This window comes from Otolemur garnettii, unplaced genomic scaffold (genome assembly GCF_000181295.1).
Source record: "Otolemur garnettii isolate 467f Iridium unplaced genomic scaffold, OtoGar3 scaffold00114, whole genome shotgun sequence".
NCBI classification, from domain to species: domain Eukaryota; kingdom Metazoa; phylum Chordata; class Mammalia; order Primates; family Galagidae; genus Otolemur; species Otolemur garnettii.
In genome coordinates, this window is record NW_003852509.1 from 2929246 (window position 1) to 2953452 (window position 24207).

At 38.7% G+C, this 24207-nt stretch overlaps 1 protein-coding gene across 1 annotated transcript in view; it reads left to right on the forward strand.

The window, feature by feature from the left end:
- The window catches only part of CSMD1 (CUB and Sushi multiple domains 1), a 1810668-nt gene that overhangs the window by 1221378 nt on the left and 565083 nt on the right, over window positions 1-24207 (forward strand). Inside the window, exon 8 of the mRNA XM_023517585.1 lies at window positions 14031-14118. Coding sequence (XP_023373353.1) covers window positions 14031-14118 — 88 coding nt within the window. The remainder of the gene's footprint in view (window positions 1-14030; window positions 14119-24207) is intronic.

Sequence of the window (24207 nt, forward strand, 5' to 3'; positions counted from 1 at the left end):
GCACACGTGGTGCTGAATGCACAGGCGGTGCTGAGTGCACAGGCGGTGCTGAGTGCACACGTGGTGCTGAGTGCACAGGCGGTGCTGAGTGCACACGTGGTGCTGAGTGCACAGGCGGTGCTGAGTGCACACGTGGTGCTGAGTGTGTGGGCAGTGCTGAGTGTACAGGCGGTGCTGAGTGCACAGGCGGTGCTGAGTGCACACGTGGTGCTGAATGCACAGGTGGTGCTGAGTGCACACGTGGTGCTGAGTGCACGGGCAGTGCTGAGTGTACAGGCGGTGCTGAGTGCACACGTGTTGCTGAATGCACAGGCGGTGCTGAATGCACAGGCGGTGCTGAGTGCACACGTGGTGCTGAGTGTGCAGGCAGTGCTGAGTGTACAGGCGGTGCTGAGTGCACAGGCGGTGCTGAAGGCACACGTGGTACTGAGTGCACATGTGGTGCAGAGTGTGGTGATGAAGACCCTTCGTTTCCCATTCAGAGGCTCACTCGCGGAATCTTGATACTTTACCCTTTTCCTCAGTACCTGGCCTGGGTCTGGGGTCTTTCAGTAAGCCCTTCCCTTTGTGGGTCACGTCGGCCCTGCTCTGGGCATGCTCTGCATTCAGCCTACCTTTCCCAGTCCTCACCTGGGTGCCCTGTCCCCTCTGGATGCAGACAGATTCACCTCTCCCCCTCCCCCAAGGCTTTGGATTCCTGGAAGCAGAGGTGAAAATTCTTTTCTATCTTTCCTTTCAGTTTTCCCTGGTCTGCCCCTTTCCTCCCTCAACAGAGGGCCGTGGGGTCATCCTAGCTCCCACAGAAACCTCAAACTTACTGGCTGAATGATCCTCCTGCCTCAGCCTCCCTAGCAGTGCTACAAGACTAGAGGTGCTCACCAGGATGCCTGGCTAATTTTTCTACTTTTAATAGAGATGGTATCTTGCTCTTGCTCCCACTGGTCTCTAATTCTTCAGTTCACGTGGTCCTCCCACCTTGGCCTTCCAGAGTTCTAGGATTATTTTTGGTTATTAGAACCACTTCAGGAAGAGGGAGAAGGGAGTTCTTGCTTGGATGTGTGTGGTGCCAGAGCTAGGAAGCCCTAAACAGGGGAGCCCAGAGGCCATTGTCCAGGCTGTGCTCTCAGAAGCTCCTCAGGTGTCCAGGGTTAGGCATTTTCTGCAGGGCCACAGGGCCTTGTGTGTGGACCTGAGAGTGTGGGGGGCCTCCCCTCTGTGATTATTGGGGGCCTCCCCTCTGTGAGTATGTGGGGTCTCCCCTCTGTGAGTGTGGGGGGCCTCCCTCTCTGTGAGTGTGTGGGGCCTCCCCTCTGTGAGTGTGTGGGGCCTCCCCTCTGTGAGTATGTGGGGGGCCTCCCACCTGTGAGTGTGGGGAGCCTCCCCTCTGTATGTGGGGTCTCCCCTCTGTGAGTATGTGGGGCCTCCCCTCTGCGAGTGTGGGGGGCCTACCCTCTGTGAGGTACGGGGCCTCCCCTCTGCGAGTGTGCAGGGCCTCCCCTCTGTGAGGTGCGGGGCATCCCCTCTGTGAGTATGTGGGGGGCCTCCCGTCTGCGAGTGTGCAGGGCCTCCCCTCTGCGAGTGTGCAGGGCCTCCCCTCTGCACGCAGCTGCCCCTGCCCCTCCTGCTAGACTCTGCTGCTCTCCCCCCAACCTTGGCCATGCTGTGACACCTCCTGACTGCAGTCAGCCCCATCCCATCCTTTCACCATGGCTTTCATTATCAAGAAGGGCTTCCCTAGCTAAAGGACTTCAGGAAGTAAATCTGAAGGACCAGCTAGTATTTATGCTTTATAATTCAAATCCATAACCCGTGGTTAATGGAAGCATTGCCCGAAAGGGGCCAGGTGCGCCCTGTCTGCCCACACTCTGGGGAGGAGGAGGATGGAAGGACAGGACAGGGACACAGCTTCACTTTTACATGAGAAGTCCTTCTTTTCTCTTTAAAGGAGGAAACTGTTTTCAATGTAGAACATTATAATAACATGAAAAAAGAAAGAAAAAAATGCAATCACACTGTTATCATAAGAAATATTCACTTACTGGGGTGGTTTGCAGACCCACAAGTTAAGGTTGAATAGTACTGCGGTATTATTAGACGGCAGCACTTTCAGACTTTTATGTGCTTATTATGTTTTAAAAAATGAAATTATGCCACTTATTTTGTTTTATACTTAGATTTTTATCGTATTGACCTTTAGAATCTTTTACATTGGAATTAATGTATATTGGAGCTGTACGTGTAAAGTGAAAGAATGTTTTTCCTTTTTTAAAAAACATACAGTCTGTAAATGAACATTATCCTCTCGAAAGCTTCTCGCTTGGCCAACGCTGACAGAACAGTGGAATAATGTGGGAGAAACCATGTGGGCTCGGGAACCAGAGACCTCAACATGTCCATCAAGTAAACCAAGAGCATTTCTAACTAAGCTCTCAACTTCACTTTCCTCGTCCTTTAACAGAAAAAATAATTCCCTCATAGAGATTTCACAGGATTAAGTTATGTACATAAAAGTTTTCACCACAATATCTGATCCCCCCGTCTGCTTTTACTATTAATACCCCGTAGTTCCTTACGCAGATCAAATTTTATATATTTTCATAGGAGCAAATGTAGTATCATATTGGTTTGTTACCCTTTCCACATTTAGAGATAGTTTGCTATGATTAGGAATAAAAGCAATCTACTATATTCAGTTGAGGTGATCTAAAAATATACCTTAGTGTGAGTTGGAGAAGTTAGAGTCTCTTCAGTGAACTGTCCTATCTGTGCTCTCAGGACAAGAGGTAAGATGCAATCATTTCTTTAAAGAGAGGAGCTGAATAAGATAATTTATGAAGCTGAAATATGATGCACACACATATTGCACAGTGATTGTTACCTCTCCCACAGGCCTCGCAGCTCGGTATTTTCAGGGTTTTTTTTTTTTTTTTGGCTGGGGCTGGGTTTGAACCCACCACCTCCCGTATGTGGAAACGGCACCCTACTCATGGCTTTGTATTTTCAAACTGGCCATCAATAACTGCAAGAAATGTTTTTATGGTAGTACCACATTGGGTCCTCTTTGTTTATTTACATTTGTAAAATATCTGAATAACATATAAAGTGAAATTGCACAAATATTTTGAGAAATGAGATTTTTCAGTAAACAAATCATTTGGTTGTGTTGACACACTAATTATAATGTTAAAATTATGTGTACCACAAATAATACCAATTGAATAATTTGATTTAATATTTCTGCTGTTTTAAAATGCAAAATGAAATTCTAAGCATTATCTTAGTATACAAGGGCTGTCCAGAAGATATCTGGATGCTGTTAATACTGTTTTTCATATTACATGGCTGGATACTTTATAAACAGTCTTCATATATTGCACTATGGAAAACAAATATTAATTAACTCTGTAATATAAAAAATATGACAAACCATATCTCCACATTAAATATTGATTTATTAATACCAATATATATTTATGTAAAATAGTTCTTTGTTATATATTTACTTGGATATTTATAATCATTTAATCTATGAGGGCTGTCTGGAAAATATCCAGCCACATAATAAGAAAAATGTCTGCTTAACAATGGCTGGATACTTTCCAGACAGCTGTTATACATGGTGGTAAAGCTTTACTAACATTATTCTGCTATTCTGAATACACAGGTAAGAGAAATAAAAGAAATAACATAAATATATACATAAATCATGTAATACATGCTAGTGTCATTCGTATTTACTGTATTCGCCAGCAATACTCAAATGAAGGATTCTGAAATCACTTATGAACTACTGAAACTTTCCCCAGGTCCTCATCATTCACATAATTAATTATTAACATTTCCTATGTTTTTAATCTAAGAATTGCCAAACAGAAACTTTAATATTTAATTGTATTAAATATAAAATAGGTGACATATGATGTATAAATGTAAATTTAAAATAAAAATATATACATATTTCTGAAATCAATTATCTTAGACAATGACTTCAACACTTTTTCCCTTTGCTATTATTGGATTTCAAAGTTAATAGCCTGGTGTTTTAGATCCTATGCTAAGTAACATAAATTACTCAGAGTCTCTCTTCGTTGTTAGAAGACCATGAATAACTGGGCGCATCTTGGGGGGACCCCTGAGAAGTATTCCTGAATCTTAAGCCCGAGGTCTTAAATGTGCAGGAGGAGACTAGAGCAGAGGTGACAGGCTGCAACCCCTCAAGCCAAGCCCACGCTCTCTCCAGGTGACGGTCAGTCTGCATTTGTGGGAGCCAGCGGAGGGCAGGGGACAGGACACAGTCAACTCACCCTCTCAGAGAGGGATCCGAAGTCGGACAGATAGTGAAGAGGGCAATGAATCCTCAAGGCTCTCGTAAAATTTTCGGTGCCATTAATTTTGCGAAGGTCATCGACACTGATTTTCGACCAGAATATTCTTAATTTTTGTTTTGTTTGAATAGTAAATAAGTATCATGCTTTAATTTGAATTCACAAAAATAAAATATTCTTTCTTTGAACATTTGCCACCAGGCTGCTTTATCATTTGTCAGGATGTTTATGAACATCAGAGCCTTTCTCCTCTCACATAAAAAAAAAAACAGTCTAGGGGAATTATCACAAAGAAGGAAAAAAGACACTTAGTAGTTTTAGAATTTGGAGTATTCATAATTAGCTAGACAATGGGATCCCCGCAGGTAGCAGTTAGAATAATGTTGAACAGACTTAAGGTTTGGAAGGCCAGCCAAATAGTCTGTACTTGTCATGCAATTGTGTAATAGGTTTTGTTTGTTTTTTAGTTTCTCAATCATGTCTTTGAGGGCATAGCATTTGAAGCTAAAATACAAGTAAAACAATATATTACTGTAAACTAAGAGTTGAACTAAACTAAATTTAAGACCATGGCAGTAGAATTGGAGACAAGAAAATCTGGGTAACATTTGCTTATAGAGATTATGATAAGAAATGTCCAACAACTTGTGGTTTATAAATCAACTCATCAAGATATGCCTTGAGAAAAGCAAGTGAGGCTGGGAAAAATGTCTGGGATTCTGACAAATGAGGCGTTTGGAGAATCCAGACTCTGCCTCTCACATGCTGATTCAGGTTCTTCAAGTGCCATAGGAGGTCCATTAACATCAACCCCCCAAAATGCACAGAAAAACAGTGCATTTTTTGGCAAGTTGTTTCTGTATAAATTATCATTTAAGACCTCTACTGTTGCACTGATATTTATCATCCAATTGTCAACAATTCTTATTCTACCTGTTACTATCTTTTTGCCATGTATAATGAGCACTTGTTGCCCAAATTTTTGAGAAAAATAAGGATATACATTATATATAGGTAGGAGTATTTGTTATTGGTACATAAAATTTTCTGTACCTTGCATCTGTTCTCATGTTTTGTAATTATTTGCTATATAAAACTTCTTGTGCTGTAATATGTTAAAACATAAATGCTAAAATTCTTTTATAATACAGAACAAGTACCTAAATATAACTAAATCAACATTTGAATTAAAAATTTAAATGAAAAGTATTATGTCCTGAAATTTTGGGCCAAAAATGTGAGCGTGCATTGCCCACAGGAGCATATTATTCATGGCAAAATATGATATACGTGGTGTAGAGCTTATAAACATTTGTTCACTACTGTGCAATAAAAGCCAACTACTGGTAGTGAGAGAGGGTTTCAGGGAAGGGTGAGGTCTAGGAGAACAGAGGTCTTCTCAAGGAGACCCCAAGGATGCACCTGCAAGGTCCTCTCCATGGTGACTCAGCTCTTAGGAATTTGTAGACTTAACTTCCTGGGACCTGGAAATTTTGGCTTCTGTGAAATCCTGTAGTTCTGTGGGGGCTGGAACAGCTTCTCCTGCTTGATTCAAACTGACCAATGAGAAAAGGTACCCGTGGGTTGGAACTTTTTGACTAGAGATAAAAAGGGAAGGACCAGGCCAGTCGGGAGTGTGGCTGTTTTGAATTCCTCTGTGTCACAAGCTCTGGCAGCTGAAGTAAAGCCTTTCCTCTTATAAACACGGTGTTTGGGTGATCTTTCTCTCCACTGGGCCTCATCTTCCTGCAACAACAGAGACTACACAAATATATCGCAAAAATAAAGAAAAGCACCAAAAATGTTGTTCTTGACGTAAAAGTGTCCATGTGATGCTCTGAGTCAAAATATCCCCTTTATACCTATATAAAATAAATTATCAAATAACAAAATGTTAACTTTGAAATCATCATCTAATCACCTTATTGGTTCTTGAGGAAGAGGGAATGTAAGTCAGATTCATTCTTGATGAGACAGCAAGCTCTCACAAATAGAAAAGGGGAACGATGGGGTTTATTTCAGTGAGGAAATACTGAGTCTATTAAATGCTGAAGGACAATTATGTCAGCAGGGACTATTTCAAATCGAATGTGGCAGGAATGTCTGAAGTTCACAGTATCCCCAAGCTCATAGCCCAGAATGGTTGTCACTCATCCAAAGGTCATGCACAGAGTGGGGCTGTTGCTGGGAAGGGATTTTAACCAGGATGTGTTCTGTGTAACAACGTTCCTGATTGCTATGCAACTAAAAACATATGTCATCTCCCTGAAGGTTTAAATGGTTAGAGTTCATCTCAAAATTGATCCAGCTGAAACATGTCTATAGGTCTCTAAAGAAATAAGCATCCCTGATGAAAATAGGCAATAATAATAAACCACAAGAGCCACTGCACTAAAAAGTGCAAATTTATTTAAATGGATTTTATTTTTGATCACATATTCTAAATATAAACCCAAATTTAACTCAAAATGACAACTTACATAGAGATTTAACATTCAAGTCAATTCATAGCTTTCATTCTCTGAAGGTGGATTATGTCCTCTGTGGAAAGCCTTTGAATATATTTTTTTCTTTTTTGCTGAAAGAAAATTGCTACCAGATGGTTTGAACTAAAGTCTCATGGTTCAAACCATATGGCTTCCCATGTGTACGCTTGGTTGAGAATATAAATGAAAACACCTTCTTATTCCCTCCCCTTTTTGATGTTCTGAGTCTCTATTTATTATTAAATAAATCTTATAAAATAAATGTGAATAGTAAGAAATTTTTTTTAAAGTTTTTCTTAAATAAAAGCCTCACTTTTAGAGTCTAAAGTCCTTTAAGATGTAATGTCTCGGTAGGTTATTGCAGCGAATGTACGGAAAGGAATTTGGATTCTACGTTAACTGGGTCACAACTATGGCCTCAATGTTCTTTGCTTAAAATGGGTTTAATAGTCATAATTTATAGAGTAAACGTATGGATTAAATTTAAAAGCATCTGTAAATGATCCTTGGGCTTCTAGCAAATATTTATCTGATTTCACACCATCATCTTCTTATTCTTACTACTTTACCTATACTTGTCTCTGATTATTTCACTAGTACACATGTTATCTCCACTACATGTTCACCTCTATTCTCCTGGGCCGTAGGAGTAGTGCTTTATGCTTTTGTATCCTTCACTTGCTTCCGTCACTGTAGCCCCTGGTCCAGATGTGTTGTTGGCCACATTGTCCAGACTTGTCCTCAAAGAGCAGGGTCATCTGATGGAGAAGCATGGACCTAGCTGCCCTACGTTGTTACAGGTCTTATGTGGGTCTAATGAGCACATTGTGAGTCAATGTGCTTTCCAAAAGCCGTACATAAACACACACACATACACGGAGACACACTTTTTAAATATTATTCACTCAGTCTTTTAGAAACTGCCTAATCTGTGTCTGATCATCCAGTTGCATAATTTTACATCCTGCTCTAATTAATGGTGTGTCATGAACTCATCTATTGAATATTTTCAGTTTTGATTTTTAACCACAAGGTTTTGACTAAAACTTAATAGACTTATTACTATCTCTGGCATGTGTAGTATGAGCTTATAAAGATATAATTCAACACAACTAGAAATTCAAAGCTACTGAGCCCAACAATGCCTCTCTTTTGAAAAGGTTTCTCTGAGGCACTGGGAATTCTGTTTGAAATAGATCGATCTCCAGGACTCTTTCCAACATTTAAAGTTGACTTTTCAGAGGAATTATTTACACGTGATGCAGCTAGAATAGGTATTTGGGATTTAGGAAGATAATTGTTTGCTTGTACCTACCTTATTCGTCACCATGCTTTTTCTGTCACTTTACCACACTAGACACCCATCTGTGTTTCAGAAAATTATCTATATTTAACATTAATCTCTCATCACATTTTTGTTATCCACCACCATCTGCAATCCATTCAGGCTTCCTAATTCATTCTGTGCTCTCACAGAATTCCAACTAAGTAACTTTGTTGGGAAGTAAGTGACTTTGGTGTCATCCTGAAAAAGACCCAGAAGATTTTAATCTGACTTGGGTGGATACTTCTCATTTTTCTCATATCTTTTTCCACATGAGAAAACAGAAAAGGGGAAACACAAGTAGACTTTTCCAAGCCTTCGTGTTATGCTTTTGACCAGTTTGGTTCCTTCAGAAAAGTGAAATAAAACCAAGGCAGAAACACACCACTCTGGCCAAAGAATAATGTGAGCTATTCACCTTGAGCAAACTGCATTAATTTGCCACAGCAAAACTAGTTTGCTTGAAGGAATGTAGGAGACATTGAGCTGGTAATGGCAGGAAAAAAAATTACGACTGAAGTAACATTCTGCATTAGAGTTTGAAATCATTAGAACTTCACAGAGTTAGTGGATCACTGCTTACAGATTGGAAAATTTACCCAAGCACGCAATACTGACTATGGAAACCATTGGATTGGAGAAAAAATAGTAGACTTTTTCACAGTGAGAATGTTTGTGTATTTGAATTTGTCTCTACACGGGCATGTACATAAAAATATGTATATGTAGGGGCAGTGCCTGTGGCTCAGAGGAGTAGGGCGCTGGCCCCATAAGCAGGAAGTGGCAGGTTCAAACCCAGCCCTGGCCAAAAAAACTGCAAAAAAAAGAAGTATATGTATCAAACACAGAAAGGTTAGACATATAAAACATCATATTTACTAATTTTAACAATTTTTGAGAATATAGTTTTGTGGCATTAAATATATATTCCCATTGGTGTATATCCATTCCCAGTCTGCATCTTTAGAAAATTCCTGTCACATTGAGTTGAAACATTGTACCCTTTGACAATAACTCCATGCTCCTTCTTATCTCCAGCCCCTGAAACCACAGTGCTACGTTTGGACTCTGTTCATTTTTAACTTCGGTGTGTCCATAGATTTAGAGTCTCTTGTACGCAACATATAGTTGGACCTGTTACTTATTAATATATTATTTAATTTATTCTGCCAATCTATGTCTTTAGGCTTCGTAGTGTATTACTTTACTAAGATTGTCATAACAAATTACCACACTGTAGCAGCCCGTATACCCTGTGGCTAGGAGGAGTGAGAGTTATAAGAAATACCTGTATGGTTCAGTAATGGAACACCTTGGTGAAAAGGGCATGGAGAGGGATTTAGCTCTCCTAACAAGCATGAGAGCTCATGAGATGAGAGCCTTGGTGAATCGGCAGTCTCTACACCTGTGGTGTTGAGAAGCACGAGATCAGTCTTATATTAGGCTGGAGGAGAAGGCAGAGGGGAGCATGCGCATTCTGTCACGGACCCGCCTACTCTGACTCTGTCTCCTCTCCTGCCTGCAGAACGCCAGCACGATGTCTCTCTGCTGAAGATCATTAAGCTCTGCTAAAGACTAAGATCTGTCTATTCTAAGACTGCTTTACTCTCTCTAAGACTCTCTCTCTCTCTCCTGCTAAAGTAGCCCTCAGGCACCTAAGAGAAATTGTTCCTGGGGAAGGTAGCTTAGCGGTCCGTGTCCAGGACTTAGGTGAGCCAGGCCAACACCCGGCCCGTCCCGGGCCCTGACAAGCGGTGGCAGCGGTGGGCTGTGACACCACACCACAGACTTGAAGGCTTAAACAACAGGAATTCACCTCCGCATAATTACGGAGCCTCAGTGTCTGAGATAACGTACTGGTAAGCTCGGTTTCTTCTGAGCCTCCCTCTGACCTGATGTTTGGCCTCTTCCTGCTTCTTCGCGTGTTTTCATCTGTGTCTTTGTCCTCGTCCAAATCTCCTCTTCTTATAAGGCCGCGGTTCAGGACCTCTGTTCAACAATGAGAACACATGGTGCCCTTAGGAAGGCTGAACCACCGTTAGGAGGTCATCAGTCAGATAAAATCAGGACCCACCCTCTGACTACACTTCAACTTAATCACTTCTTCAGATAGCCTGTCTCCAATTAAAGTCACATTCTCAGGCTCCGGTGGTCAGGGTCCAGATTTCAACATATAAAGAGCTAACTTTTTTAGGAGGAGGGACATATTTAGCCTGTAACAGAGACTTTAATCCAGTTGTTATTTAAAGTAATTACCTGGAAGAGAATACTTATTTTTACCATTTTATTGTTTTCTTACAGCTTTTTCTGTCCCTCCCTTCCCCCATTACTATTTTTATTTTTTGGTGATTTTCTTGTGGAATGGCGTGTTGCTCTTCTCTTGTTACACCTTTTCTATCTATAGTTTACATGCAGTCACAATAGAGATTGCACATAATATCCTATAGTTACGGCAGTATCTTAAATTGATACCATCTTCAGTCATGTAACAAATCTATTCCTTACAAGTCTGCCTCTTACTTTATAAAATTGATGTCATAAATTACATACATATAGATTTTGGGCTTTAACATCAAATTATAACTATTTTTATTTTGCTTTAAATACTGTGCAAAATAAAATAATTGAGAGCACAAATCACTGTTTTTCATCGTTATTCATGTGTTTATTTTATAGTGATTATGATTTATATTTATAATTTATTATAAGTCACTAAAGTTTTTCATAGTTATTCATGTGCTTACTTTTACTAAAGGATTTTTTTTTCATGTGGATTCAAGTTACTGTCTCTTGTTCTTTTTGTTCGACTTATTGGATTCCCTTTGGCATTCATTTTGTGACATGTAAATTTAATAAACTCTCATAAACTCTCCTGCCTTTTTTGTTGTTATTGTTTTTTTTTCTAGGAATGTTTTAACATCACCCTTACTATTTTTAGGGACAGTTTGCTGGATATAGAAAACTCAACTGGGCTGTGTCATCTCCCTACATTCCGAGTTTCAAGGTTTCTATTGAGAAATATGATACCAATGTATTCCCTGTTTGTGACAAGTAGATTTTCACTCTCTGCTTTCAAGATTCTCTGTTTTTCTTTGGCTGTTAATAGTTTGATCATAATGTGTCTTATTGTGGGCCTCTTTTGGTTTATTATACTTGGAATAATATATTATTCATTGAACTCCTTAGGTTTGTGTATTGATGTCTTTTCTCAAACTTTGAAGATATTTAGCCATTACTTCTTTAAATTCATATTTAAATAGTTTCAAACTTCTTACATAGTAAATTTGCTGTATATGATTCTTCAGAGATTGTTCTTAGAAATTTATTTTGTTCCTTTTAATGATCTATGTTTCTCTGCTTCTTTGTATGCCTTGTTATCTTTGTTAAAAAGAATTGAACTTTTAAAAAAATTAACTACCTCTCCCAGTCTTTCAAAAAATAGAAAAATGTTCACTAACTGGGGAGCCATTGAGCTTTGAGATCAACCGAGGATAAAGTCTTATCAGTCCTTTCTGCGTGTGTCCAGTCTGAGTTTGTCTGGGTACCTTTTAGTTTGTTATCATTTTTTTCTTTATTTGTTCCCCAAATGCCCTGAAATATCTTAATGACTATTCCAATGAACCTCTCCACCTCTCCGCTTCTTCTTGGGGCCTTACATATTGTTCTGTATTCTATTCCTGTAATCCCTAGCCCCCGGGGACCCGTGGTCCTGCTGCGGTTTTCTCCACAGTAGCGCTCACCACTGCCTGGCATCATGTTCCAAACTGTGCCCACACTCCCCATCTGAGCGCCACGCGAGGAAAGACAGAAATAGTCAGTCCCTCAGGCATCCCAGGGAAAAACTACAATGCTGCCGATTAGTTTTTCTCTTCTTCCTCATTCCTGGAAAGGATATTGGCAACTGAGCCACTTTCTCCCAACTGCACAGGGATTGTGTGAGACAAGAGAAAGTGAGGACCCCATGAAGTTTCCTACAACTCTGAATGCAGCATTGTCTTCAGTGGGCATCGGCGTTGTTGCTGTCGACTTTTGACCTGTGTCCAGAGCTCCTGTAGAGCTTTATTTTAGTCTGATGATAGCTGTTTATTTGATGTTTCCACAGAGAAAAGAAAGTCTAGAGCTTCTCTTCTGCCATCTACTGAGGACACTGCCCAACTTGCTAGATTAGTCTGAAATGACATTGAGAAAATTAAATATCTAGACAAGGCTAACATTCCATATGATTTTCCCAGTATACAGAAAAATGATTTTTGGATGTTATAAAATACTTGACTAAAGAGAGAAATACAAATCTGTTAAAAAAAAAAAAATAGCTTAACCCATTTGACATGGGGAAGTACTTACTAAGAATGAAATCACTTAATACATTCCATAGGATTTGTATTCATTAAAGGACTTTGCCCAATTTTATCCTATTTCAGCAACAAAAACTAAATTTTGCTGTAATTACTGTTGTTTTTATACATAATTTTAATCAAATGCTTTAAGAGTTTAATATCTACCTAAACATATTTTTTCTTCTTATGGAATTATTTAAAGATATATGAGAACATGTATATTTGTATGTATAATTTTTAGCTGCAAGTAATATAATCACCTATTCAAAGGAGTATAAACTATGGTAAATCTGAGTCATTCAACCTAATGTATATAATTAAAGTATATTCCTGAAGAGGTCAATTTTTAGCCACAACAGTGATATGGAAAGCCTGGGGTCAGGATCTATCTCTTGTATTTCACGCATGCTATTGTCTCCATCTTTGGATTATACAGCAAGTTGGCACCAATGGTTCTTTGTTTAGAGATTAGGCGCAGAAAGGTTCAGAGTAAAAGAGAGTTGGCCTTTACTAACACACAGTAATCGTTCGCAGAACTCCTACGGACTTTTCCTTGCATCTCATCACCTGCTATTAATCTGTTGAGCGAATTTCTGGAAAGAAACAAGTTATCACATTGGATAGATTAGACAAAGTCCATAGGAAGGAATAGATTTAGTGTGGTAACAACTCTATCCAATATAAAAATGAGTTCTTTAGAAATGATTCTGTAATGCTGTAAACACCAAAAGAAAAAAGGGCTCTTCATGGAATAGATTCAGGAAACCAATCAGCACTTCTGAACAAAGACACCATTAGGGCTTTTAGTTTTAAGAACAATATAAGTAATTTTATTTAAACTATCTCTTGTATCTATCTGAGCAAATAATTACTACCTCTGTTGTTATCCATGGGCATTAAAAAAAGTTTTGTTCTCTATAACAGTAGACATTTTTTCCATTATGCTAATTTTCCTCAGGATGCTATTAATTGTGACCCAACATAAACAGAACAATAATGAACAAATGAGGTTTTTTAAAATTAAATTTTGATCTTTTTAATAGAGAGTTCAAACCAAAAAACTGTTGTCGTCATTTCTCTGGAAAATAATTATTTGATTTTTACTAATAAGTATAAATATTTGTTTTAATGTACCTTAGTTGCCTTACTTCTTAAAGAAATCATATTTTAAGTCCAGGCTCAGTGGCTCATGCCTGTAAACCCAGTACTCTGGGAGGCTGAGACAGGCAGATCGCCTGAGCTCAACAGTTTGAGACCAGCCTGAGCGAGAGCCAGACCCTGTCTCTAAAAATAGCCGAGCATTGGAGTGGGTGCTTGTAGTCCTAGCTACTCAGGAGGCTGAGACAAGAGAATCGCTTGAGCCCAAGAGTCAGAGGTAGCTGTGAGCTATGACGCCATGGCATTCTACCAGGGGTGACAAAGTGAAACTGTCTCGAAATAAATAAATAACATTTTAATTAATGATAACAAAGAACTGAATAAGTCTAGAATAAATTTATTCTCTGGTTATTTCCTGAACAGTCACACAGCATTCTAATCACATTTCTTTCTATTACAGTGAGCCAAGGAGGTGTGGCTTTGGTCTCTGACATGTGTCCAGATCCTGGGATTCCAGAAAACGGCAGAAGAGCAGGTTCTGACTTCAGGTAGGAGATAAAGTAGTAATTGGGAAAGCATTAATTTTTGGACACAGACATAATTGTATTCTGCCATTATTGTTTAACTTGTTTGTCATTTTGATTAAAAGGCACAGTTTCTCAATTATTATGCTGCCTTAGTATTTGTAGAATTCTCAAACATGCTGAAAAATACTCTAGAGTTGACATCATTCACTCTATGAGCCAATAATGAAAATTTAACTCTAAATGCATACTGTCAAAAATTGCCTTCAAGATCTTTTCCTGTCTTTCATTTGTTATCATTTCACATTCCAATGTTTTTAATGTTTGAAAAATAGAGGGGACAAAATATAATCATAACCTCATGATTATTTTATTAAATAATCAGTAGCAATGATGAAGGTTAGTAGCAGCCAATGCAGTTTAGCCAGAACATGTTGTGAATCAGATTACTAGGATTTTGGTGAACCAGAGATGTCTCAGTTGCTATAGTATGAATGTGGCAGTGGTTCTAATCACCCCATCACTCTGGATTTTTACATTTCTTTCAATTAGTTCAATAAACTTAAAAGTTTTCCACCTTACCAGATGGATACTAATATTAGGAGTGGCTGAAAAGTCAAAGACTAAAGAGAAGCAGAAAATGTGTTTTTCCTCCTTAAAATCTCACTATTTTTGAGAAAAAGACACAAAATATAGGTGCAGAGAATTAAAGCCAGAAAGCTAAAAACTGTAGAAAATTATTGTTACTAGTAGAGGGGAAAGAAGGAGTATAATTCAGTGAAACTTCAGCAGTTATGGGTTGCTCTCCAGATAGAGAACCTTGTGACTAGCTGTCAACAATTCCAATGAGTCGGTGTGTGGATGTACCAGCTGATAATACTAGACCCAGTATTTAGTCAAGCAAATAAGCAAACAGGGAAAATTTCTGGTTTTCCATTATCGTATAAAATAGTGCTCATACGAAGGCATTCAGAAATCGCATCTCTTTTGAAAACACAGCAAGTAGAGAAAACTGTAAATCCTTCACAGTGAGTTCCATTCTGTGTATTACCAGGCAGTATGGTCATCTCTGAAATCCTTCCTGGGAATCTAGAAACTTCTTTGGACTGTGTTGTACAGCTCAATTTTAAAACAGTGAATTAAATTTTATTTGACAATACCAAATTCTTCACATTGCAACCCCTGGTACAGAGAGATGAAGAAAATACTCAAGCTTCAAAAGTTAACAGAGAAGTTATAAGAATATTTGGTTCCAGTATCTATTTAGCACAGAAGTGATAAGAAACATTTTACAGTCTCTGGGGTGAATATGCTGATGCTGATTTCACTTTGTTCTTAGCCTTATCTCTGAAGAGGAGGTTTAACTTCAGTATGAGCATAAACCGGGAGGGCTGTGGTGATCTGGCTGGGGTGGAGTTTGGGGTGGAACCAGGCTGCACAGACATATGTCCAATGGAGCATGAAATGTAGAACCTTCTCTCAGAGAAAATTATTCCTCACATCCCTAGTGTTTTGGGGGGGATCTCTTTGTTGTTTTCATGGTGCCAAGTGTGGCAATGACTATAAAATAATACAACATCTGGTGAAATTATTTCCAAGATTAAATTTTCTATTAAACGCAAATGCAAGATTCCATTTTTATCATATGTGCGTGGGGTGTGTGTGTGTACAGCCATATCCATGACTGGGATGGGCTGGTCCCAGCAGCTGATTTACATGGCATAGATTTGTCTCCTGTTACTTACACTAGATTTAATGTCATCTAGCAGGTGATATTGTCATTAACAAATAGTTTTAATTTTTGCTTTCCAATCTGAATTCTTCCATGAAGTCACTGGCTAGAAATTATAGTACGTGACTGAATAGAAATTATGAGATGTCCTTGTCTTATTCCTGAGCGTAGGTGAAACCCATTCCAACATGCATGATAAGAATGAGCTCACAGGTAGATAATTAGATGTAGATATTTCACAAATGCCCTTTAACACTCTGAGGAAGTTTGCTTCTATTTTAAAATTTTTGAGTTTTTTTAATCAGAAATGGATATAGGATTTTTTCAAAACCTATTTTTTTAATACCTATTAGGATGATCTCATGTTTGTTTACTTGTATATAAACATGTACAATCTATTATGTTTAGTTAATATGAATTAATTCAATTTTAATAATCAATTACATTCTAAGACAAAATTAATTTGGCTAAGATATATTATCTCTTTGATAAACTATTGGATTTGACTTGTTAAAATTATTTTTAGATTTTTGCAGGTTTATGTTCATAAGCAACCCTGGACTAGAGTCTTGTAAAGACTTTGGTTTTGCTATCAGAGTAATAATGGTTTCATGAAATTAATAGAAGGGTGTTCTCTACTCTGGAATATACTAAAAGAGTTTGTGTATAATGGGTAATATTACTTTCCAAAAAGTTTTGAATAATTCACCAGTGAAGCCATCTACAACTGAAACTTTTTTATGAGGAACTTTTTTTTTTTTTTTTTTTGCCGTTTTTTGCCAGGGCTGGGTTTGAACCCACCACCTCTGGCATATGGGGCCGGCACCCCACTCCTTTGAGCCACAGGTACCACCTATGAGGAACTTTTTAAACTAGAAATTTAACTTCATTTCTACTTACAGGCTAGTGCAGGTTGTCTATTTGTACTTGAGTGTGCTTTGACAGCATGTACCTTTCAAGGAATTTTAAAATTTCATCTAAGTTAACAAAACCTAATCTAAGTTGTGCAATGCATTAGCATAAATCTATTCATAATATTCCTTTATCCTTTAAATCAGTAGTGATTTCATAGCTCAAAATCTTAATATTCATAATTTTCTTAATTTGCATGATTAATCTGCCTGATAACTTGTCAATGTTAATTGTTTTTTTTTTTTTAAAGTAAAACACATTTAGTTTCACTGAAATGTTATCTATTGTTTTATATGTGTTTGGTTTCATTGATTTTTGCTCCGATAATTTGTTATTTTCTTTTTTCACCTTATTATGGGTTTCTTTTTTTTTCTAGTTTCTCAAGGTTGAAGCCAGGATCCACAATTTAAGTTCTCTCTTCTTCTTTAATATGATCATTTAATGATAAAAATTTTCTACTAAGGATTACTAGACCATATCCCATCAATTTTGATATGCTATGTTTTATTTTCATGCAGGTCAAAATACATTCTATTTACTCTTGTGATTACTTTTTTGTTTCATAATTTATATAACAGTTTCCACATACCTGAGAATGTTTTTAAGGATCTTTGTCTTCAGAGTGTATATTTTGTACAGTTCACATTCCTTTAAAGGTATTGATACTTGCTTCAAGCCCCCAAACATGTTCTTTTTTGGCAAATATTCCACATGCATTTGGAAAGAATACGCATTCTGTTGTTGCTGGGTGGAGTGTTCTGTAAAGGTTGGATGGGGTGGTTTGGTTGATCGTATTGTTTAAGACTTTGAAATCCTTACTGATTAGTATGTGTTAAACACATATTTATGTTTCTGTCATCTTGTTAAATCCTGAGGTTCTGAAGGAAAGGGAAGTGATCTTATTTTTTTTTTTTTATTCTTTTCATTACTGGTCCCAATATGCAGTAGATTCTTTTTCTGTTGAATTGGAATTAATTGAATCTAACAAGCCTGTCCCCAGTGTTGGGTAATCATAGCTGCATTAGTGCTCTGCTAAGCAAATTAAGTTAACCTCTGCTGGTCAGAGAGTAGGTTGACAATTTTTCTTTAGAAAAATACGACCTGTGCTCAAAAAGTAATTTGGTCGGGGGAGGGATACTGGTAGGAGGATGATGGATAGGACTTAAAAACTAATTTACATCACTGATATGCACACGTTGTTATTCATGCCAGTAGCTTCTGTGTTAGCACTTCTTATCTCCCAAGGATCTTATATTTCTTTCATTTTATTCCTCACAAATGCTTTATGAAATTAAGGGGTATAAAATGGAATTAATTGTCACCAAATAGAAAGAGAAACTGAGGTACATAAAGGAAAAAAATCTATAATTGGTAGGAAGTAGAAATCAATTCATAGACCAACTATTCAGATAAACTACTTTTCATTTCCACAATTAGTTATGTTCCTTTCTTACAGCACCTTGCTGACTTTATAGTTATCACAATAGTGCTACAATGGTTTTGTTATTTCTCCACCATAGGTTGATTTTGGTGACATCAGGTCCTCTGCCTCTCATTAATGGAAAATGTACATAATTGCAATTACAGGCAGTATACAAACCAGGGAATCAATTCGGTGTTCTTTTCTTTAAGCTATGCTTTTTATTAAGTTTTGTCATTTAATTATTTTTTACATCCTGAAGGAATGAGGGAACACAAGGGCATCAAGGCCACTGCAGGCTTGACCCTTTGTGGAGTCCAAGGGTGTTAATGCAAGAACCTTGTTTTCTCAATTGATGGAGAGAATAGTGGAGAGGTATCTGGAGGACTCTGCTTATCTGTCTCCTATAATCCACATGCTTTTTGGTTTGTTTGATTCTTTTTCTTAGTTTCCTGTTTTTTTCTAAATTGGTTGTAATGGAAAAGTCAACGTTATTTACAAAGTTAGAGCAGATGCATACCCTGAAACCTTTAGATCCCACATAACATCAGTTCTCCCTTACAGATCTACTTGGTTTCTGTAATTTATTTGTGCTTCATGATTTCTTGTTGTCTTCTGTCCTCTTGACAATGATGAGAGGGATGGTATTATGTATTGAGCCTGGATAACACAGACCCTGCCATGATTCAAGCCTTGACCTCTCCGGGTATCTGCTCGGTGCCTTTCCTGTGCTATGTGAAGGGGACCTCTCCTGCCCACCTGCTCACCCTCTGACCTTCTCTTTTACTTCCCAGTGCTGACCATCTTAGAAAATTATATGCATGTGTCTGTCTGCAATTTTATTTTAATAAACATGGTATGTGTTTATTCACCATCTCTCTTCCCCTGAAAGAGTATAAGTCTCACAAAGAACAGAACTTTGTTTTATTCATGAGCACATCTCTAGTGCCTGGTATGGCACTTGCCTCACAATGAGCATTCGGTTTTTATTAGTTAAATAATTTAGTGTCACTTTATATAAGGAAGGTATTTACATTTACATATTGTAAGACAATGACAGATGTTTATTGGATGTGCATATTTTGATTTACAGGTAAATTTTTAGCAACATAATTTTTTCCAGTAAGAGAGCTACTATTTACTAAATGTAGAAGATGCAGGGCCCCCTCAATTGCTAGACCATGTGTGTATATTGTTGCCTATTTTAATAACAAGAAAGAAATGTGTGTGTTATTACTGTTATTAAGAAAGAGATCACTGGATTTTTCAGCCTACTATTTATTTAGAATCAAGTCCGTATTTGAGATATTTTAAAACAAAATTTGAAAACTACTCTGGAAGCAGTAGGGAATTTAAAAAATACTCAAACTCAGTTTCTTTTGGAAAATTATTTCTTTCTTTTGACATAATCTGTGTTCAGTTAGTGTTCTTAAATGGAAGTCAAAGAACTGTCTTTTAATTATTTTTTGAAACTCAAGAATTATTTTATTCCTCAAATGCGTGTTTGTTTCTCTAAATGATTTCTTTCCTACTCAACTGCGTTAGTGAGAAGAGCAAGGTGCAGGAGGATAGATGGGGTTATCATCCAGTCATGAATAGATCAGGTCAGAGCTTATAAACATTTCTTGACATCTTGCACTTGTGTCCACTATAGCGAAGTCCCCAATGTGATCCAAAGTGTTTTTACAATTTGAAAAAAAATTGAGGGGCATAACCTATTTCTATGCCCTTAACTAGAGGTGGCTGTGTGGGTATCTAAAGAAGATTTACTGTCAGGAAGGCACTGACAAGTCAAGAAAAAAATGTGTGCTCTTTCAAAGAACCTCAACCATTATTTTTAAGAACTACTAAAAGAAATACCACAACTAATATTTCCTTTCTGTGCCTTTAAAAAGGGCACACTGTGAAAGTTCCAGATCTTATTTATCTGTGCTAAACCAAGAAATGATCCACCAAGTGGGAATCAACTCTCCATCTCTCTTCCACAGTCTTTATGTTTAATTAAAAAAAATAATAATTTGGGGGGAGGTAGAGGCAAGATGGCCAACTGGAACCAGCTTTCCACAGAGTCTTAGAAGGAGAGTTAAAGGACAGAAGTTTAGGAAGTAAACTAATGGTTTGGAGCTGACCCACGAGAGAAGGTTGAAGAATGCACATCAACCCTGCTGAGACAAGCTGTGACCCCAAGGATACAAACAATAGGTACAAAATCCATCGCCAAGCGGACAGGAGTCCCCTCCCACATGAGAACAGCTTGCGGGATACCTTTTACAAACAAGTGAGCAGAATTCAAACATCCTCCCATTTTATCCCATGGGAGAGACCCTCTAAAAACCAGACCTCCTTCCACTACTAGGGAGCCATGGCACTCTCTTGCCAGGCATAAAACTATATAAAACTGTACATATTCTCTACCTGCAGTTCTGAACTTATAGCACTACCCTCCACTCTCACCCCAAGGTCTGAAAGCCTTTTCCCCATGGAGTCCAGATTCTTGGGCATTTTCTCGAGAGGCGTTACAGGTCTGTGCTGATTTTGCAGCACAAGGGTAAGGAGAAGATGGTGGATTGAAGGAACCATATGGGAGAGGGAGAGGCAGTGCCCTGTGGCACAGAGCAGCAGAGACTGCAGCAGGAACAATAGGGCTCACACCCATGGGGATATTTTGGAGAGACATTCCCTGTCTTTCTGGACAACCAGAGAAAGCCATGCATCTTCTCTGGTGGCAGACACTGGTGGAATAGATCTGGGATGGTAATGCAGGCCCCATGAGTAAAGGGTATGCCTGAGGCAGGGCACAGTGGACACTGTGAATAGAAGAAGCATGCACAGAGATGGCATACTCCCAGGGCAGGGCTGAGCCAGGACTGCTTTAGTTAGCCTAAGAAGTACCTGGCCCTCAGGGGATCATAGCTGAGACAAAAGCAGGCAGGGCAGAGGCTAGAACTCAGAGCCCAGTGTGAGCTCTAACTGCACCCACCCCAATACAGACTGCAGCAGAGACAGACACATCAGCTCTGGGCAGCGGCACAGACCATAGCTGAGTTGCAGTTTCTGTGAACTCAAATAGTACCTGGTCCACAGGGGAATATAGCCAGGACAGAATCACAAATTCTGGGCAAATATAAGTGTCAGCAACATCAATCAGGGGCGGGGTGGGAAATGAGGGAACCCCCCCGGCTTCCATTAACCACCTGAAGTTGTCAGGCCTCAGCATCCCCTGCTGGATGGTGGCAGAGGGTAGAGGCCTGGCCGAGGAGACATAGATCTTCTTGTGACTCAGATAGGCATAACCCCCTGGAGAAGCATCTGCTCATTGGAGGGAATTGGGTCACAGCCCTGTGGGGTTAGCAGTGACTGGGTGTGACAGAGGTGCAAGGTGGGGAAGGAGGCATCAACCTTCCCAGACTAATTCATTTGCTGGGGAGGGGGCTCCTTCTGATTCCACAGAGCATCAGAATGAATCATACTCAAGCTGCCATCAGACTCCTGCTATCGAGTTGTCAGAGACCTTTTAAACTCTCCCACTTGAGACCAGGTAATGACTAGGACAATTGATTTGGATCTATTGGACTGGACCAATCACCCAAGGACTATTCAAAGTTGTACCCTGGGTGTGTGGTTGTGGGGAGGTTTGATTTTCCTTTTCCAGTTGTTTCCCATGGAGGGCGGGGTGACTTAATTGCTGGTATTTCTCCATAGCTGAGACTTCAACCCAGAGTAACTGATTCATTAGGACTGGACAGAGACCAACTGAAAACAAGACAGAGCCACTTAGCTCCACCACACCAATTAAGTCCCCACTCTCTCAGGCCATCACTGTACAGATCCTTTGCAAAACTTTAGGGGAAAAGGTACAGACACCAGTCCAAGCTCTTGGGCAAAGGGCTGGTTAATCACTACTTAAGGAGCCCCCCAAATCAGTTATAGGGCAGAATCAGCAGAAAACTCTGGTAACATAAATAACCAGAGTAGATCCCCAAGAAACGATATGGTGGACACAACTGAAGATCCCATTCATAAACAAGTGGCTGAGATGTCAGAAATAAAATTCAGAATTTGGATTGCAAATAAGATTAATACAATGGAGGTAAAGTTGGAATTAGAAATTCAAGGGGCATGTCAAAAGTTGTCTCAAGAATTCAATGAATTCAAAGACAAAATCACCAAAGATACTGACACATTGAGACAAGAATTTGTAGCCCTCAAAGATCTGAGAACTATAGAAGAATTCCACAGTAACAGAATGGAGCAAGCAGAAGAAAGGATTTCTGACATTAAAGATAAAGCTTTTGAATGCTCCCAAATTCTCAAAGAAGAAGGGAAATGAAGAGTAAAAATGGATCATTCTCTCAGAGAGCTCTGGGATAATTCAAAGAACACTAATATTCGCCTTATAGGAATCCCTGAAGGTGACGAAGTTGCTTTGCAAGGCACAGAGACTCTTCTTCATGAGATTATGAAAGAGAACTTTCCAGACATGCCAAGTGGTTCTGAAATTCAGATAGCAGACAGTTTCAGAACCCCAGCATGACTCAACCTGAATAAGACATCCCCCAGGCACATCATAATTAACTGCACTAAAGTTAATATGAATATGAAGGAGAAAATTCTGAAAGCAGCCAGACATAAGATAACCATAACCTATAAGGGGAATAATATTAGAATGACTGCAGATCTCTCCGCTGAAACCTTTCAAACTAGAAGAAGGTGGTCATCAACATTTAATATCCTAAAACAAAATAACTTTTAACCCTGGATTCTGTATCCAGCTAAACTGAGTTTCATTTATTATGGAGAAATTAAATACTTTAATGACATACACATGTTGAAGAAATTTGCCATAACTAAACCAGCTCTCCAGGATATTGTCAGACCTATCCTCCATGATGACCAGCCCAATCCTTCACCACAAAAGTAAACTCACTCAGAAACTTTTGATCAAATTCCAACTTCCACAGTGGTAAAAGGATTAAAAATGTCCACACAACTTTCAAAAAACTTGATACCCAAAATTCTACCAGGCTTATCAATACTCTCAGTTAATGTGAATGGCTTAAATTGTCCTCTAAAGAGGCACAGGTTGGCTGACTGGATACAACAACTCAGGCCATATATCTGCTGCATACAAGAATATTGTCTTACCCTAAAAGATAAATATAGACTCGGGATGAAGGGGTGGTCATCTATATTCCAGCAAATGAAAAGCAGAAAAAAGCAGGTGTTGCAATTTTGTTCATAGGTATAATAGGCTTTAAACCAACAAAAGTAAGGAAAGCTAAGGATGGTCACTTCATATTTGTTAAGGGTAGCACTTAACATGATGAGATTTCAGTTATTAACATTTATGCACCCAACGAGAATGCACCTCAATTTATGAGAAAGACTCTAACAGATATGAGCAACTTGATTTCCTCCAGGTCCATAATAGTTGGAGATTTTAACACTCCTTTGACAATGTTGAAAAGATCCTCCAATAAGCAGCTAAGCAAAGAAATTTTAGACTTAAACTTAACCATTCAACATTTGGATTTAACAGACATCTACAGAACATTTCATAGTAATGAAACTGAATGCACATTCTTCTCATCAGCCCATGGAACATACTCCAAAATTGATCACATCTTAGGTCACAAGTCTAACCTCAGCAAATTTAAAAGAATATAAATTATTCCTTGTATCTTCTCAGACCATCATGGAATAAAAGTTGAACTTAGTAACAATAGGAATCTGCATACTCATATAAAATCATGGAAGCTAAATTAACCTTATGCTGAATGATAGCTGGGTCATAGATAAGATTAAGAAGGAAATTACCAAATTTTTGGAACAAAACAATAATGAAGACATGAATCATCAAAACCTCTGGGTTACCACAAAGGCAGTCCTAAAAGGGAAATTTATAGCACTGCAAGCCTTCCTTACCAAAATAGAAAGAGAGGGCAGTGCCTGTGGCTCAAAGGAGTAGGGCACTGGCCCTATATGCCAGAGGTGGCAGGTTCAAATCCAAACCTGGCCCAAAACTGCAAAAAAAAAAAAAAAAAAAAAA